Source organism: Lutra lutra, chromosome 8 (assembly GCF_902655055.1).
Source record: "Lutra lutra chromosome 8, mLutLut1.2, whole genome shotgun sequence".
Lineage (NCBI taxonomy): Eukaryota > Metazoa > Chordata > Mammalia > Carnivora > Mustelidae > Lutra > Lutra lutra.
This window is the reverse complement of record NC_062285.1, coordinates 123,164,889-123,182,471: the sequence shown is the minus strand read 5'-3', so window position 1 is coordinate 123,182,471 and position 17,583 is coordinate 123,164,889. Positions and strand designations below refer to the sequence as shown.

At 35.1% G+C, this 17,583-nt stretch overlaps 1 protein-coding gene across 12 annotated transcripts in view; it reads left to right on the top strand.

Annotated features, from left to right (window-relative positions):
• Positions 1–17,583, top strand: part of ANKS1B (ankyrin repeat and sterile alpha motif domain containing 1B) — a 1,143,054-nt gene that overhangs the window by 128,998 nt on the left and 996,473 nt on the right. For all 12 annotated transcript variants that reach the window (XM_047741072.1, XM_047741077.1, XM_047741075.1 and 9 more), the window contains exon 2: positions 9,785–9,865. In XM_047741072.1, the coding sequence (XP_047597028.1) occupies positions 9,785–9,865 (81 nt within the window). The remainder of the gene's footprint in view (positions 1–9,784; positions 9,866–17,583) is intronic.

The following is a 17,583-nucleotide window of genomic DNA, read 5'->3' as shown; positions in this document are numbered from 1 at the left end:
TGGTATCCCTTCCCTCAAATTTGCCTTTTTATCTTGTAGTCCAGAGATCATGAGTTTTTTATCCATTCCAGAGAATAACTCTCCCATTGTGCTGTTCCAAGAAGAGAAGGGGATCTGTGAATCTAACGAATTTAGATTTTCAACTGATGTTGTTGCTTATTTCAGTATTCCATTTTTTATTTTTGAGTAGTGTTCCATTGTATGGATGTGTCACTATTTATCCATTCATCTATTAATGAACATTTGAGTTATTTCAGTTTTGGACTACTGTAAATAAAGCTTTATGAATATTTATGTATAAATCTTTGTGTGGACATATGCTGTCATTTGTCTTGACTATATACCTAGGGTAGAATTGCTGATTGTATAGTAGTTATATGTTTAAATTTTTAAGAAACTGCCAAATTATTATCCTGAAGTGGTTGGTACTATTTTATGTGCCTACCTGCAGTTTGTGAGAGTTGTAGTTGATTTAAATCCCTGTCAACATTGGTATGTGAAGTCTTTTTGATCACGGCCATTTTAATAGATATGACTAGTGTCTCATGCTTTCAGTTTACATTTCTCTGAAGACAAATGATCTTGAGTTTCTTTTCATGTTTTTTACTTGCAATCTGTATATCTACTTCGTTGCAGTATTTGCTTCAAATCTTTGCTCACTTTTTTTTCTTATTAGGTTGTTGATATTATTATTAGTGTATTTTAGGATTTCTTATCTGGATTAAAGAATATATGGGAAATGTGACTTGCAAATGTTTTCTCTCAGTTCATTTCCTTTTTATTCTCTTAATGGTGTCTTTGAAGAGCAGAAATTCTTAATTTTGGTGAAGTTTTAGTTTTTCTGATTTTCTTGTAGGGTATTTTGATGTCCTATCAAAAAATCTTTGCTTAACCTAAGGACACAAAATTTTCTCATAAAATTTCATGTAGAAGTTCTGTGGTTTTAAGTTTTGCTTTTAAATATGATTCCCTTTAATTTTTTAAGTTAATTTATTTTGGCCTAAGGATATCCATTTGTTTCAGCACAATTTTTTGAATTCTTTAATGAATTGCAATTGTGCCTTTGTAAAAAATCAATCACATATATGTATAGGTCTAAATGTACTGTATTCCTCCATTCTGTTCCATTGATTTATCTTTAATATTGTACCATCTCTCTTGTTTACCATATAGTTTCATCATAGTCTTAAAAGCAGGTAGTGTAAGTCTCTAACTTTGTTCTTTTTCAAAGTTACTTTGGCTCATTGAGGTCCTTTCTGCTTCCACATGAGTTTAAAATCAGTTAGTCTCTACAAAACAAGATTTCTGGGATTTTGATTAAATTACATTAATCTCAGGATCAGTTTTTAGAAAATGAACATCATAACAGTATTGAGTCTTTTGATTTATGAACTTGATATTATCTCATCATTTGTTTAGATACTCTAATTTCTCTCCATATACACGTTTACACTTCTTTCGTCAAATTTATCCCCAAGCATTTCCTCTTTTTCATGCTATTGTAAATGGTATTTTTTATGTCGATAATATCATTTGCTTGACAAATATTTATTGAATATTTAATGAGAAAAAAGAAATGGACTGGGAAACATTTGCTGTAACATTTCTTGCTTTGTACAGCACTCTTCTACCCTCTGGGAAATAATCCTTCCATGCAAATGGTCTTAGTAGAGGCTGCCAATCAAGGTAACCCACCCTCTTGGCCATAGGTTTGGACACACCATCCAAGCCAATCAGAATCCTTCTACAAGATTTTCAAGTACTTGGGCAAGTGAGTGGTAGAAGGAAGAAGATAGTTCCTCTCCAGGCAATGAACTATTAGGATCCCTATCCTGGACAGCTCATATGACTCCCAAATCTGTATCTCTGGCTCTAATCTTTCCTTTCTCCCCTAGAATCTTTTTTTTTTTTTTTTTTCATTTTTAAAAAATTTAAATTCAATTAATTAGCATATAATATATTATTGATTTCAGAGGTAGAGGTCAGTGATTCTTCAGTTTTATATAATACCCAGTGCTCATGTAAATGGTATTTTAAAACAAAACTTTGATTTCTGATTGTTCTTTGCTGGCATGTAGAAATACAGTTGCTATTTATATTTTGAGTTGTATCTTGCACCTCTGCTTAAACACACTTGATTTGGTTGGATGTTTTTTGGAGCAAAATTTCTTTTTGAAAATGTTTTGTCTTGAGTAATTTTATATTTATAGGAGTATTGCAAACATAGGTCAGAAAATTCCCTGTACTTTTCACACAATTTCCCTAATTAAACACAAATTTTAATTTTAGTGGGGTTTTTTGGTAGGTTTTTTTGGTAGGTTTTCTGTATACATGGTTATGTTATTTTCAAATAAAGAGATTTTCTTCTTTCTTTACAATCTTGATGCTTTTTATTTCTTGTAATTGCTTTTCTACCCACTACTTTGGTCAGAATCTCTGGTATATTTCTTGAGGGTTTTAGGTCTGGGTATAGTGTGCTTGATGGTAGTACATGATTAATTAAGTTTCCTAAGCCTCTCCCCTTCTTCAGGGTTGTCTGGGATGGAATCTGTTGAGGATGGGAGTTCTCAGTGTGTTGAGGGATTGAGTTGGGTTAGGAACTACCCAGCAGCAGAGGGGCTCTCTTTTTTTCTCACATTTAAGTCTTTCATCCATTCTGAGTCTATTTTTGTGTATAGTGTAAGAAAATGGTCTAGTTTCATTCTTTTGCATGTGGCTGTCCAATTTTCCCAACATCATTTGTTGAAGAGACTTTCTTTTTTCCATTGGATATTCTTTCCTGCTTTGTCTAAGATTAGTTGACAATAGAGTTGGGTGTCCATTTCTGGGTTCTCTATTCAGTACCATTGATCTGTACGTCTGTTTTTGTGCCAGTACCATTCTGCCTTGATGATCACAGCTTTGTAATAGAGCTTAAAGTCAGGCATTGTGATGTCCCCAGCTTTGTTTTTTCTTTTCTTTTCTTTTTTTTTTTTTTTAAATTTTCAGCATTCCTTTGGCTATTTGTGATCTTTTCTGGTTCCATACAAATTTTAGCATTATTTGTTCCACCTCTGAGAAAAATGTCGATGGTATTTTGATAGGGATTGCACTGAATATATAGATTGCTCTGGGTAGCACAGACATTTTAACATTATTTCTTCTTCCAATCTATGAGCATGGAATGTTTTTCCATTTCATTGTGTCTTCTTCAATTTCTTTCATGAGTGTGCTACAGTTTTCTGAGTACAGATCCTTTATCTCCTTGGTTAGGCTTATTCCTAGGTATCTTATGGTTTTTGGTGTGATTATAAATGGGATCAACTCCTTAATATCTTTTCTTCTCATTCTTAGTTTATAAAAATGCAACTGTTTGTTTCTGTGATCAGTGTTAGAGAAATTACTGGTTGTGCTCTATTCTAGAATTTTTATGGTATCAGATCTCACATTTGGGCCCTTAATCTATTTTGAGTTTATTTTTGTATACAATGTAAGAAAGTGGTCCATTTTCACTCTATCGCATGTAGCTGTCCAGTTTTTCTAACACCAATTTGTTGAAGAGAATGTCTTTTTCTCATTGCATATTTTTCGCTTATCAAAGATTGACCCATAATTGTATTTTTAAAAATTAATTTATTTTAAAATTTAAAGATTTAAACTTAAATCTTAAAGATTTAAATTTAAAGATTTTTATTGATTTTATATTTGACAGACAGCGAGAGAGGGAACACAAGGTGGGGAATGGGAGAGGGAGAAGCAGGCTTCCCGCCGAGCAGGGAGCCAATTTGGCATTGGATCTCAGGACTCCAGAATCATCACCTGAGCTGAAGGCAGACACTTAACCAACTGAGCCATCCAGGCGACTCAGTACCATAATGTTTTTTGATTATTACAGCTTTGTAATACAAGTTAAGTCTGTAATTTTGATTCTTCCAGGTTTTTCCTTTTTCAAGTTTGCTTTGGCTGTCCAGGGTCTTTTGTGTTTCCATACAAATTTTAGTACTGTTTGTTCTACTTCTGTGAAAAATTTTGTTGGTATTTTGATTGACATGGATTACATTAAATGTCTAGGTTGCTTTGGGTACTTTAGACATTTTAACAATATTTGTTCTTCCAGTCCATAAGCATGGAATGTCTTTCCATTTCTTTGTGCCATTTTCAATATCTTTCAACAGTGTGTATTATTTATAGAGGTGTTTCACCTCTTTGGTTAACTTTATTCTTATTATTTTTTGGTGTGGTTGTAAATGGGATTGTTATCTTAATTTCTCTCTCTGCTACTTCATTATTAGTGTACAGAAATGTAACAGATTTCTGTACATTGATTTTGTGTACTGTGACTTTATGAATTCATTTCAATTCTAGTAGTTTTTTGGTGGAATATTTCAGGTTTTCTACGTATAGTATTATGTCATCTGTAAATATTGAATATTTTACTTCTTCCTTACCTGTTTGGGCACCTTTTATTTCTTTGTGTTGTCTGATTGCTGTGGTTGGGATTTCTAGTACTATGTTGAATAAGAGTGGTGAGAGTGGACATCCTTGTCTTGTTCCTGACCATTGCAGCTAATCTCTCAGTTTTTCCCCTTTGAGTATGATGTTTGTTGTGGATTGGTCATATATGGCTTTTATGTGTTGAGGTATGTTCCCTTTAAACCTGCTTTGTTAAGGGTTTTTATCATGAATAGATGTTGTAATTTGTGAGATGCTTTTTCTACATCTATTGAAAGGATCATATTTTTTTTTCCTTTTTCTTATTGATGTGATGTATCATGTTGATTGATTTGTGAATACTGGACCACCCTTGCATCCTGGGAATAAATCCCATCTGATGGTGGTGAATAATGTTTTTACTGGATTATTAGATTCAGCTTGCAATATTTTGTTGAGAATTTTTGCATCAATGTTCATCAAAGTTACTGGCATATAATCCTCTTTTTTGGTAATGTCTTCATCTGATTTTGGTATCAGGGTAATAATGGCCCCGTAGAATGAATTTGGAAGCTTTCCTTCCTCCTAAGTTTTGGGATAGTTTGAGAAGAACAGGTATTAATTCTCCTTTCAATGTTTGGTAGAAATAGTCTGTGAAGCTGTCTGGTCCTGGACTTTGTTGGGAGTTTTGGATTACCAATTTAATTTCATTGTTGGTAATCAATCTGTTCAAAATTTCTATTTCTTCCTGCTTCAGTTTTGGTGAATTATATGTTTCCAGAAATTTACCCATTTTTTCTAGTTTGTCCAATTTTTTGGTATATCATTTTCCATAATATTCTCTTATAGTCTTTTGTACTTCCATGGTGTCTGTTATTTCTTTTCTTTCATTTGTGATTTTGTTTATTTGAGCTTTTTTTTTGATGAATCTCACAAAATGTTTATCAATTTTTAAATCTTTCCAAAGAACCATCTCCTGGTTTCTTTGATCTTTCCATTGCTTCTTTTAGTTTCTGTATCATACATTTCTGCTCTACTCCTTATTTCTTTCCTTCCTCTGGTTTTAGGTTTTGTTAGATCTTCTTTTTCTAGCTGCTTTAAGTATAAGGTTAGGTTGTTTATTTGAGAATTTTCTTGTTTTTTTTGAGTTAAGCCTGTATTGCTCTAAATTTCCCTCTTTGTGCCATTTTTCCTGCATCCTAGAGATTTTGTATAATTGTGTTTTCATTTTCAGTTTTTCTCCATGTAGTATTTTTTTCTTGTTTGATTTCTTGTTTGATTCATTCATTGTTTAATAACATGTTATTAAATGTCCATATATTTGTTCTCTTTCCAGATTTTTTTCTTGAGGTTGATTTTTAGTTTCATAGTGTTGTCCTCAGAAAAGATGCATGGTGGGACACCTGGGTAGTTCAGTTGGTTGGGTGTCTGCTTTTGTCTCAAGCCATGATCCCAGGGTCCTGGGATCCAGTTCCACATTGGGATTCTTGCTCAGTGGGGAGCCTGCTTCTCCCTCTATCTGCTGCTCCCCCTGCTTGTTCTCTCTCTCTCTGAAAAATGGATAAATAAAATCATAAAAAAAAAGAAGAAAAGATGCACGGTGAGACTTTGACCTTTTTGTATTTATTGTGACTTGTTTTGTAGCCTACTGTATATCTATTCTAGAAGGTGTTTCATGTGCACTTGAAAAGAATGTGTATTCTGCTATTTTAGAATTGAGTATTTTGTGTATATTTGTTAAATCCTTCTGGTCCAGTGTGTCATTCAAAGACATGATTTCCTTGTTAATATTCTGTTTGGATGATCTGTCCATTGGCATAAATGGAATGTTAATGTCCCCTACTGTTATTGTATTATTATCAATTAGTTCCTTTGTGTTTCTTATTTTTTTTTTAAAGATTTTATTTATTTATTTGACAGGGAGAAATCACAAGTAAGCAGAGAGGCAGGCAGAGAGAGAGGAGGAAGCAGGCTCCCTGCTGAGCAGAAAGCCCGATGCGGGGCTCGAACCCAGGACCTGGGATCATGACCTGAGCCGAAGGCAGCGGCTTAACCCACTGAGCCACCCAGGCGCCCCGCCTTTGTGTTTCTTATTAATTGTTTTATGTATTTGGTTGCTACCACATTGGGTGCATGAATACTTACAATTTTTATACCTTCTTGTTGGATTGTCCCCTTTATGATTTTATGCTGTCTTTTTCTCTCATTCAGTCTTTGTTCTTTTTTTTTTTTTTTTTTTAGAGAATTTATTTATCCATTTGAGAGAGGGGGAGGGAGAGAGCATGAGAGGGGAGAAGGTCAGAGGGAGAAGCAGGCTCCTAGTGGAGCTGGGAGCCTGATGTGGGACTTGATCCTGGGACTCTGGGATCATGACCTGAGCCAAAGGCAGTGGCTTAACCAACTGAGCCACCCAGGTGCCCCAGTCTTTGTTTTAATGTCTGTTTTGCCTGATATAAGTATTGGTACCCCAACTTTTGGCATCCATTTGCATGATAAACATTTCTCTGTCCCATCACTTTCAGTATGCATATCTTTAGGTTTTAAATGAGTCTCTTGTAAAGCAGCACATAGATCTTATTTTTTTTTTTAAGATATTTATTTATTTATTTATTTGACAGAGAGAGAGATCACAAGTAGACAGAGAGGCAAGCAGAGAGAGAGAGAGAGAGGGAAGCAGGCTCCCTGATGAGCAGAGAGCCCGATGCGGGACTCGATCCCAGGACCCTGAGATCATGACCTGAGCTGAAGGCAGCGGCTTAACCCACTGAGCCACCCAGGCTCCCAGATTGATCTTATTTTTTAATCCACTCTGTCACTATATGTCTTTGGAGCAGTTAGTCCATTTGCATTCAATGTAATTATTGATATATTTTTATTGCCATTCTTTTTTTTTTTTTTTTGTCTGAGAAACTCTTTATCTCTCCTTCTGTTCTGAATGATAGTCTTGCTAGATAAAGTATTCTTGACTGCAGATTTTTCCCTTTGAGCACTTTGAATATATTATGTTACTCCCTTCTGGCCTCAAAAATCTGATAGCCTTATGGGGTTTCCCTTGTATGTAACTGTCTTCTTTTCTCTTACTGCTTTTAAAAATTTTTCTTTATAACTGATTTTTGCCCTATTAATTATTATGTGTCTTCGTGTGGACCCCTTTGGGTTGATTTTGTTGGGGAGTTCTGTGCCTCCTGGATCTGATTATCTGTTACTTTGTCCAGATCAGGGAATTTTCCAGCTATTATTTCTTTAGATACACTTTCTGCTTTCTTTCTCTTTCCTGGAATCCCTATAATGCAAATGTTATTAAGCTTATGGGGGTCCCTTAGTTCCCTAAGTCTACTCTCAGTTTGCATAGCACCCCCCCCCCCTCAGCTTGATTACTTTCCATTAATTTGTCTTTCAGGTTGCTAATTCATTCCTCTGCATCCTCTAGCCTGCTATTTATTTCTACTGAGTGTATTTTCAATTTCAATTATTGTTTTCTCCATCTCTGATTGATTTGTTTTAGCTCTGTGTTGAAGGTCTCACTAATGTCCTTTACTCTTCTCAAGTCCAGTGATTATATTTATGATCATTACTTTAAATTTTCTTTTTCAGGATATTATATACATTTTGCTTATGTCTCTTGCTATGATTTTGTCTTTCTTCATTTTGGACATATTCCTTTTTCCTCCTCATTTAACCTAACTTTCTGTCTGTTTCTGTGTGTTAGGAAAATCAGATAGTCTATTGCTCTTGAAAATAGTGGGCAGGGCATGTACTTTTAATAAAGTGGCACCTGTCCTTCTCCATAGGGGACGTGTAACCATAGCAGAGCTACAGTGTGTGCAGGTGGGCGTTGCAGTTTTAACAATACCAGTATCCTCCATGGGAGGTCAGGAAACACATCGTTGGTAAGATTTGTACTGATCTTCTGGTGGAGGGAAACTGCTGTCCTTGGACTGAGGCAGGTGTAATTGGAGGGGACAGGATGTGGTGTAAGCATGTTAAACAGTGAGTGCCTGCACTCTGCTGGTTCCCACAGGTGACTGTGTGATTATTCTGGGGGAACATGGGAATGAAATGGCACCTGCCTCTTTCGTTCTTGGAAAAGTCCCTCAGGAATTCTGAGATTACTAATTAACTCCCCTTCCATGCACCCCATGGAACTGCTGCTTCAGTCTATCTCTGAGGACTGTTTGCTGTGCTGTTTCTTTAAGGGCAGAAACTCAGTTTCCTTTCACCCTTTGGGCTCTCCCAGAGCCCAGCTTCTGATTTTAAAGTTCTAGGCTTCAAGTCCTGTTGGTTGTAAGAACTCACAAAATGTGGTTCCTTTGATTTTCAAAGCTAGATGCTGAGGGGATTCTTTGTGTAGGCTTCCCAGTATGATGGTCTGTTTTTCATCTCTCTCTGTGCCTATGGCTCCCTTCTTCTGGCAGCCAGACCCAGGGAGTTTTTTAGCTCCCCACTGCATCTCTGTCCTTCCTAATCTCTTCAGTGTTGTCTCTCCTTGACATTTAGGTGTGGAGTTTGTTCTGCCAATCTTTGGATTGTTTTCTAGATTATTTGCACTGATGTGAGTGTTACCTAGTATCTGTGAGAGGAGGTGAATTTAGGGTCCTCTTCTACTATCTTCCCTGGAGATCTCTAGACCTTAGTTTTTATGAGTTTAATATTGTCAAGCGTGCCAGATAAAATGATTTTTTGATCTAGTTTTTGAAAAGTGGCTTTTAGTGCCTTATGTTTTCAAAAGCTAAAAATAGTTTCTGTGATAGTAGTGATCAAGGATAAAATAGACTATTTTGTGTAGTTATATTGTCTTCAAAATATGTTGTAAAATGATATTTTCAAAACTATTATAATCTTCTTGTGGTTTACAACAGTCCAGATCTTCAATTATAGTTTCAAGTATGAAATACGGATTTTCTTGGTAGTATTTGAACCACAAGAAGAGTTTGTATTCTTCTCATAATGCAGAAATATCTTTTAACTTATATAAATCTCTGACATCTCAGAAGGATTGTGTTAAAATGGAGGAGGTGTCATAAATCTTTATTCTTTGGTATAGAATATAGTAGCTGAGTGTTAATTTCTTCCAATATTTAAGTATTTATTTAAAGTAATAGGGAATTTTTGGTTTCAGGTTTTTAATACATGACAGTAATCCTACATTCACTAATAATTTCTGAAGGTGGTTATATTCCCTAATAATTTCCTTACCTCAAATAGATGAAGTTATTGTTCCAAGGAGAATGCATTAAAGATGGCATTCATTTTCTACATGACTAGAATTTTCTTATGCAACATGCTGCTGGCTATGGGACTATGAGGCTTCTTTTTGTTTTTCAAAGCATGATTCTGCTTAACTGTTAACTCTGCGCTTGTGCTTTATTTGCAGCATCTGGCGAGGCCCCAATGTGAACTGCACAGACAGTTCGGGTTATACTGCTTTACACCATGCAGCCTTAAATGGACATAAGTAAGTGCTACTTATTTGGACTGGAAACCTGATGTATTTAGTTACATGTGATGAAGTTAATTATGTTGATGATAACTCTCTCATGCTTCCAGGAGTCTTCTGGGCCTAGGTGAATTTGGAGAGGCACTAGGTGGCAACACTGGCAATTTAAACTTGGTAGGAATGTTGCTGTGGATTGTTATGTGCAGAGTATAAGCCAAGAGAATTATTCTAAAATAGTCAAATAACATGCAAGGAGAATGAAAGAAGTGACAGGACATGTTAGTTATGTGTAGCTTTCAGGGGGTAATGAGATAGAACCAATTAGTAATACCACCCTACCTTTTTTGGGTATTTTTATCTAACATGGGGAGTATTCACCAAAAGTAAAATCTTAATAGGTTCTTACTTTGAATATGAGCCACTTCAAAATCCTTCAAATTTAGGTAACATGGTTTTCCTTTGTCATTCAAGATAGTCTTTCTGGTTTTTTTTATTTTAATTTAATTTCTTTAACCTATGGAATTATGTTTCAATAGTGTGATAGCCTACAGTATGGACAGTGAAAGAATGTGTAAACATAGTCATCGTTTCTTTTCTAGTGTTTTACCTGGGTTACCTCATGGTTTACTGAAAAATATGAGGAGTCTGAATGATTCAGATGTTCTGTCCTCCCCCATCAGAAGGAAAGGGACTTTTCATGTCTCCTTTTCCTTTCTGTTTTTCCTTTGCTCTAAAGATCCAAATTATTAGTCTTCCCAGACTTGGAACATTTCATTTTACTTTTACTTCAGTTTTTTAAAGATTTATTTATTTTAAGAAGAGAGAGAGAGAGAGTGTGTGTGCATGCACATGCCAAGGGAAGGAAGAGAATCTTCAAGCAGACTTCTCACTGAGCGCAGACCCTGACTTAGGGCTCAGTCCCATGACCCATGAGATCATGATCTGAGCCAAAACCAAAAGTTGGATGCTTAACTGACTGAGCCACCCACCCATGCACCCCCATTTTACTAGAGTTTTTTTTAGATGTGGTAATTACTGCCTTAAAAATGTTAGGCACACAAAAAAAGTGCTAGTTACCTTTTGTTTTCCCAGCTAACTATCCTTTATTTTGTGAATTGAGACACAAGATCAGGTCACACTTGATTACATTTTATGGCCTTAAAGTTCTCACAAAAGAAACGCCCTTTTTGTCATTTATCACTGTGACATTTTTTATTTTTAAACTTACTGCATAAAGTTAGCATTATCATTCTGTTTGGATATGGAGATATATCTATAACTATCTACCCATATATAATTATACATATAATCATAAACATAATGTTTTATCATTTGGATTCTTAGTATTAGAATTCCCAAACAACATTTCTTTTTATCCACTCCCTATTCTATATTATATTATCTTATACATCTAACTTGGAATCTTTTATTTTGCTGGGTCTTTTTCAAAATATATTGCTGTACTTCTGTAGAGTGCAAAATGTGTACAGATCCCTACCATCTGAATATTTTAAAGGAATTACTATTTACTCTTCCTTGTCCCTGGGTTATCAGGAATGAAGGCAGATTAAATCAGCCCAATAAATACAATGCTGACGGCTTCTTTGGTCATCTTAATTGTGTATTAGGGGAATTCCAGTTGGGAAAATTGGAAAGATGTACTATCAGATCTAATGGACAGAAGATTGAGCCTGAGCTCAGAGCTGTACTACTCTCCTTGTTCTATCTTAGCTTGTCATTATAAGCACTTCTCAAAATAATGTCCCAAAATGGATTAGCATTCATATCCATCTGTGGTTTTTAGTGTTTAGTAAATGTTGTATACATGATGGCCTGTCAAATTCTGACTATTGAGATATGTTTCCCTATGCCCCACTGCATAAATTCTTCATTTCTATTAGCATTATACAAAGTAAAGATAATTTAAGCAAGTTGATTAGCAATCATTAAGATCATAAAGAGAGGGGGATTTGACTAGATATTTTAGATATCTTTCAAGATCTCTTTAATTGCAGATATTCTCTGAGAATTATATATCTCTGCTTTGCTTTTATATGAAGATTCCATCTTTTTAACACTTTCTGGAAAGATTTTACCCAGTGTCATTCTATAGGCATTGGAAAAAAGCAGGAGAATTCTAATCCCATCTTCCCATCTCTGCTCGTTATATATCTTGAGCCATTTAATTAACCCATCTAGGGCTCAGTTCAGTATAATGAATACATCGGCTGGATATTTTCCATTGTTCCTTTCAATTATAATATTTTATGATACACTGTTTTAGTATTTGTGGTTCCGTTATGTACTATGATGCTATAATTCTGAAATTTGAATTTTCATTTAGAGTGTAATATCTCTTTACTTTAGGGCCCCTGGGTGGCTCAGTCGGTTGAGCAACTGCCTTTGGTTCAGGTCATGATCCTGGAGTCCCAGGACCGAGTCCCATATTGGGCTCCCTACTCAGTGGGGAGTCTGCTTCTCTTCCTCTCTCCCCTCTCTTGTTCTCTCTCTCTCTCTCATATATATATACATATATGTGTGTGTGTGTGTGTGTGTGTGTGTGTGTGTGTGTGTGTGTGTGTGTGTGTATATATATATATGTATATAAAATCCATGGGTAATTTAAAGTAAGATAGTTTATTCAATCCTGCCCCCTCCCTTCCCTCATTTTATAGATGGAAAATAAGCCCATTCTGGATAAATGACATAGTGGTCACTTAGATATTAAGGTGGGGCTGTGTTTAGAGTTTAAGTGTTGTAGTTCTAAGTGCATGCTTTTACATTATTATTTTACATTATTATTCTACATTATCTTCCTTTTGTGGCTGTGTGCACATCAGTTTCCTAAACTCTTGCTGGCTTTTTTCTGTTCTATTATCTATTTCTGGGCTGCCTCTCATTATCAACTAGTGTGTTCTCATAGAATGTTAATTTTAATATTGGCTTAAGAAAAAATATTTGGAGGAAAAAAATGTCCATTGCGTATATCTCAGAGCCAGAGAAGAATTTTTTTTCTTTCCTTTGCTGTTGCTATTCTCACTTAGCAAGGTAATAAACAATTGATTATTTTGTATTATTCCCAAGCAACCCTTAGCAGTCAGCACAGAAACACATCATTTCCATGTTTGTTGCTATTGTTGTTGTAGTCATCAGCTATAGATTGTTTCCAAAAACATAATGATTTCTAGGCTAAAGTTCATGGAATCATAGAGCTAGCAGTAATATTACAGGGTTCTGTAGCTTCTTATTTTGTTCTGAACACAGGCTTTTCTCCTACCCTCAACATAAAATCTAAACCTTCATACTGCAAATTAAGCCTGTTTTATATCCTTTTATTTTGTATGTTTTATGGAGGCTCTTGTTTAGTTAGTCCACAAGTGGAGCAGCATTTTGTACCTGAAATATATTATTTCATAATGAACAATTCATCTCCACTTAGCCAAATCAGGACACAATAGAAAATGTACTTCTGTTAGTGATTTCCTGGGTCATTTGTAATTGCAGATTAGAAAATTATTACCATCAAATGATAGAAAAAACATGGTTAGTAGAACAAAATCCACTAACAATGATTATAAGTTATTTCAGTAGATAGGCAGGAAACCTGTCTTTCTTTTTTATAATATGAAGGATTCATTTTTCTCTTTCATGTATTTCTGCTACAAATTTGGCTGTCTTAATTCTCTTCTGAACAGACATTAGCCAGCCAGCTGGCCTGCCTTTCTGCCTTTCTTCTTCCCTTTCTCCCTCCTTCCCCCACTTTCTTCTTCCCTCTTTCCTTTTTTCTTTGCTCTCTCTATCCCTTCTTCTCTTCCTCTCTCCTTTCCTCTTTTCTTTTTCTTATCTTTTCTTTTTAATAATAATCTTACTGTTCACTGTAAGTTTTTACTAAACATGTGTATTCAATGTCAGTTCTCTTCTCTTAGCAAATTGTCCCTTTTCTTTTTTTCTTGTTAAGGTTCATCTCATTAAGCTATATTGGGCACACTGTGATTCTTGATGCTGTTTTGAGAACTCTCAGCACTAAATTGTTATCATTTATATCTTCAAAATATGTATATTCTTTGTTATGTGTGGGGTTTAAATATTTACTGTTCTTGCTTTTCATTCTTTAAACATTTAATGCTTGGATCCTAAACTCCATTATCTGAAATCCAAACTGTATCTCAAATTATATCTAGAAACCAGATAGTAATTTATGTGTACTTTTGATTTACTCTCTCTTAGGTTTTCTTTTCTTTTTTTTTTTTTCTCGTAGGTTTTCTAATGAAAGAAGAGAACTTCCTCTAAAAATTTATGTAGTCTGATCCATAAAGTTTCTCTTCAGTAAACCTAGAAATAACTTTGATCTGATTGCTTCTTTCCTGGATAAGGGTATTAAATAGTTAAAATTTGCTCTAATTCACTCTCCCTGGCAATCTAGAAGAGTGAATTCAATATAAAAAGGAGCTCCAGTTACAAAATGGGGTGGATTGTCCTCGGGTTTTTTGACCATGTCAAACACATTTGCAACTCTATTACTGTTAAAGAGAAGTAAAATCTTCAAGAAAGTCTGAAATCAAAAGGGCCTTAATGTGAGAATTTCATCAGTTTGTTAAATACTATATCCATATGAAGATGATTTGCATTTATTTCCAAGTTCTTTGGACTAGTACCAAGGGAGGATGGAACAAAATAAATGTCTTTGGTTATGATTTAACTATAGGGAAATTTGCTCTTGAGGTAAAGAAACATGAATGTTGAACTTCCCCAGTTAACTTAATTTTGCTCAGAACATATCCTGAAACTCCTTAAAAGATATTTCATATGGATTAGAAGTGTATTTATAGCTATCAGAAAATGAAAAAATTAAATATAGTAGCAAAAATCAGTACTTTAAGAATTCCTATTTTTATTTTTATTTATTTATTTATTTTTTATTTATTTGACAGACAGAGATCACAAGCAGGCAGAGATGCAGGCAGAGAGAGGGGAGGGGGAAGCAGGCTCCCCGCTGAGCAGAGAGCCCGACGCAGGGCTCGATCCCAGGACCCCGAGATCATGACCCAAGCCGAAGGCAGAGGTTCAACCCACTGAGCCACCCAGGTGCCCCAAGAATTCCTATTTTTACTTGAACTTATATATTAGCCTTAAGCTGCAAAATGTTGCAGTGATTTAAATTGCATTATTATTAAATTTAATTTGATATTTTGTTTTACTCCTGGGAAATGGAATTGTTTTTTCTCTGAGCTCATTGACCACATTTATTTTAGGATTTTAGAGCAGTTCTTATTTATGAAATGCTATATGTAAGAAAGAATGCCACTTTGTGATCAAAATATAGATGTTACTTTACTTGTTTGCCATTTTATGAGCATTGTTCATCAATATAACACAATATTTCATGCCTACTAACTAAGCACAGTCAACATGTTCATTTGTTGATACTTCTGAAAGATACAAGGTACAACCTAAATAAAAATGAAAATCAATAGGATGCCTGAGTGGCTCAGTCAGTTAAGCATCTATCTTCAGCTGAGGTCATGATCCTGGGGTCCTGGGATTGGATCTTTTATCAAGTGGAGAGTCTGTTTTTCCCTCTGCACTTACCCCCTGCTCATGATCTCTCTCTCTCTCTCTCTCTCTCTCTCAAACAAATAAATAAAATCATTATTAATAAAAGAAAATAATACTGATTTGGGTAGGATCCTAGTGTTAAATACCATTCTAGTTTAGATATTATTGATAGTACTTTAAATTTAATTTATTCTTTTTTTTTTTAAAGATTTTATTTATTTATTTGACAGAGAGAAATCACAAGTAGGCAGAGAAGCAGGCAGAGAGAGAGGAGGAAGCAGGCTCCCTGCTGAGCAGAAAGCCCGATGTGGGGCTCGAACCCAGGACCTGGGATCATGACCTGAGCCGAAGGCAGCAGTTTAACCCACTGAGCCACCCAGGCGCCCCGAAATTTAATTTATTCTTAATGAATATGGAGAAAAAGGGCCTGTTTAATATATTATTACTTGTGATATACATTAATGCATCGCATGTTGTATAAATGACGATTGATTAATATTTTATTTATGATTCAGTAAGACCAACAGGCACATTTTTTAAAAATAAGATTTTATTTATTTATCTGGCAGAGAGAGATCACAAGTAGGCAGAGAGAGGGGGGAAGCAGGCTCCCCACTGAGCAGAGAGCCCAATGTGGGACTCAATGCCAGCACCCTGAGATCATGACCTGAGCCAAAGGCAGATGCTTTAACCCACTGAGCCATCCAGGTGCCCCTAACAGGCACATTTTTTATCAGAACTTTATTAAGTATGTCTTCACATTAGAAATCTGAGCCATGCCATTTCATTAGTTGATATCTGTGAATAGGATGAAAGGTACAACTTAAATAAAAGTTTAAAAATAAGTTTAAATTTAAAAATGAACAAATTTGGGGCACCCGAATGACTCAGTTGGTTAAGCATCTGACTCTTGATTTTGGCTCAGATCATGATCTTAGGGGGTTGTGGGATGGAGCCCTGTGCTGGGCTCCCTCCCCACGGGGGAGTCTGCTTCTCTACTTCTCTCTCTCCCTCTGCTTCTTCTCTCACTGGCTCTCTTTCTCTCAAATAAATAAATCTTAAAACAAACAAAAAAACTAGTAAAAATGAGTTAAAAAAAAAAAGTAAATATAGGGGTGCCTGAGTGGCTCATTTGGTAAAGCATCTGCCTTCAGCCTGGGTCATGATCCCAGGGTTCTGGGATTTAGCCCTGACTGAGTTGATTGAGTCAGGCTCCCTGCTTGGTGAGGAGTCTGCTTCTCCTTCTCTTTCTCCTTCTCCCCACTTTTCTCTTTATCTCTTCTTCTCTTTATCTCACTCCCTGTCTCAAATAAATAAAGTATTTTTAAAAAGTAAATATAATAGTATTTGGTTAGGATTGTATTATTCACCAAAGGCAATTTCATAGGCATACAAATTATTCTTTTCAGATTTACCTATCAGGTGGTGGTAATATGATACAATACAAATGTCGGTATGCTAGTTTTTTCACTCTTTCATCAATCTTCCTGATAATTAAAGAATTAATGTATATCACATACATTATTAGAAAATGTCAACAAGAATTAAGCCAAAGGACAAATTAAATTCTGAATGATTTCATGAAAGTAAAAGAAAATAGGATTGGTAACCCATTAAACTTTACTCATTACCCTTTGAGAGTAAATACTTTTAGAAGTTTCAGATTATTTTTTTAATTGGTTAGGCATTGAGGAATAAAGTTTAAAACTCTTCACATAAGTTATCTTTCTCTGATAAATGAATTTGGAGAAGGCTATTTTGTGAATAGTATAAATTCTACTTTTACATTCAGATAATAAACAATGTCTTTTTTGGTATTATTTTACCTTTTATTTAAATGTTGAAATGTTTCATTAAAAAAAAACTGGGATTGTTAAACATTGCTGCAGCTTGCCTTGAGAATAGTGTTGGTTAGTATACAATTTTACAGTCATACTCGTTTTTTATTTGATTCACACCAACCCTTTTGAGACTGGCAGGAAGTTGTAGCCTCTGAATTCCATCTTAACAATATCTGAAAGACTGACAGAGGCTATTTGATTTGCCCAAGGTAACCAAATGGGTAAGTAGTAGAGTTGGAACTCTAAAGCAGATATTCTGATTTTTAACTGCTTTTTAAATTCATTGGTATTGAATCCTTCTTACCACATTGTAATTAATCTTCTCAGAATAGAAGACAC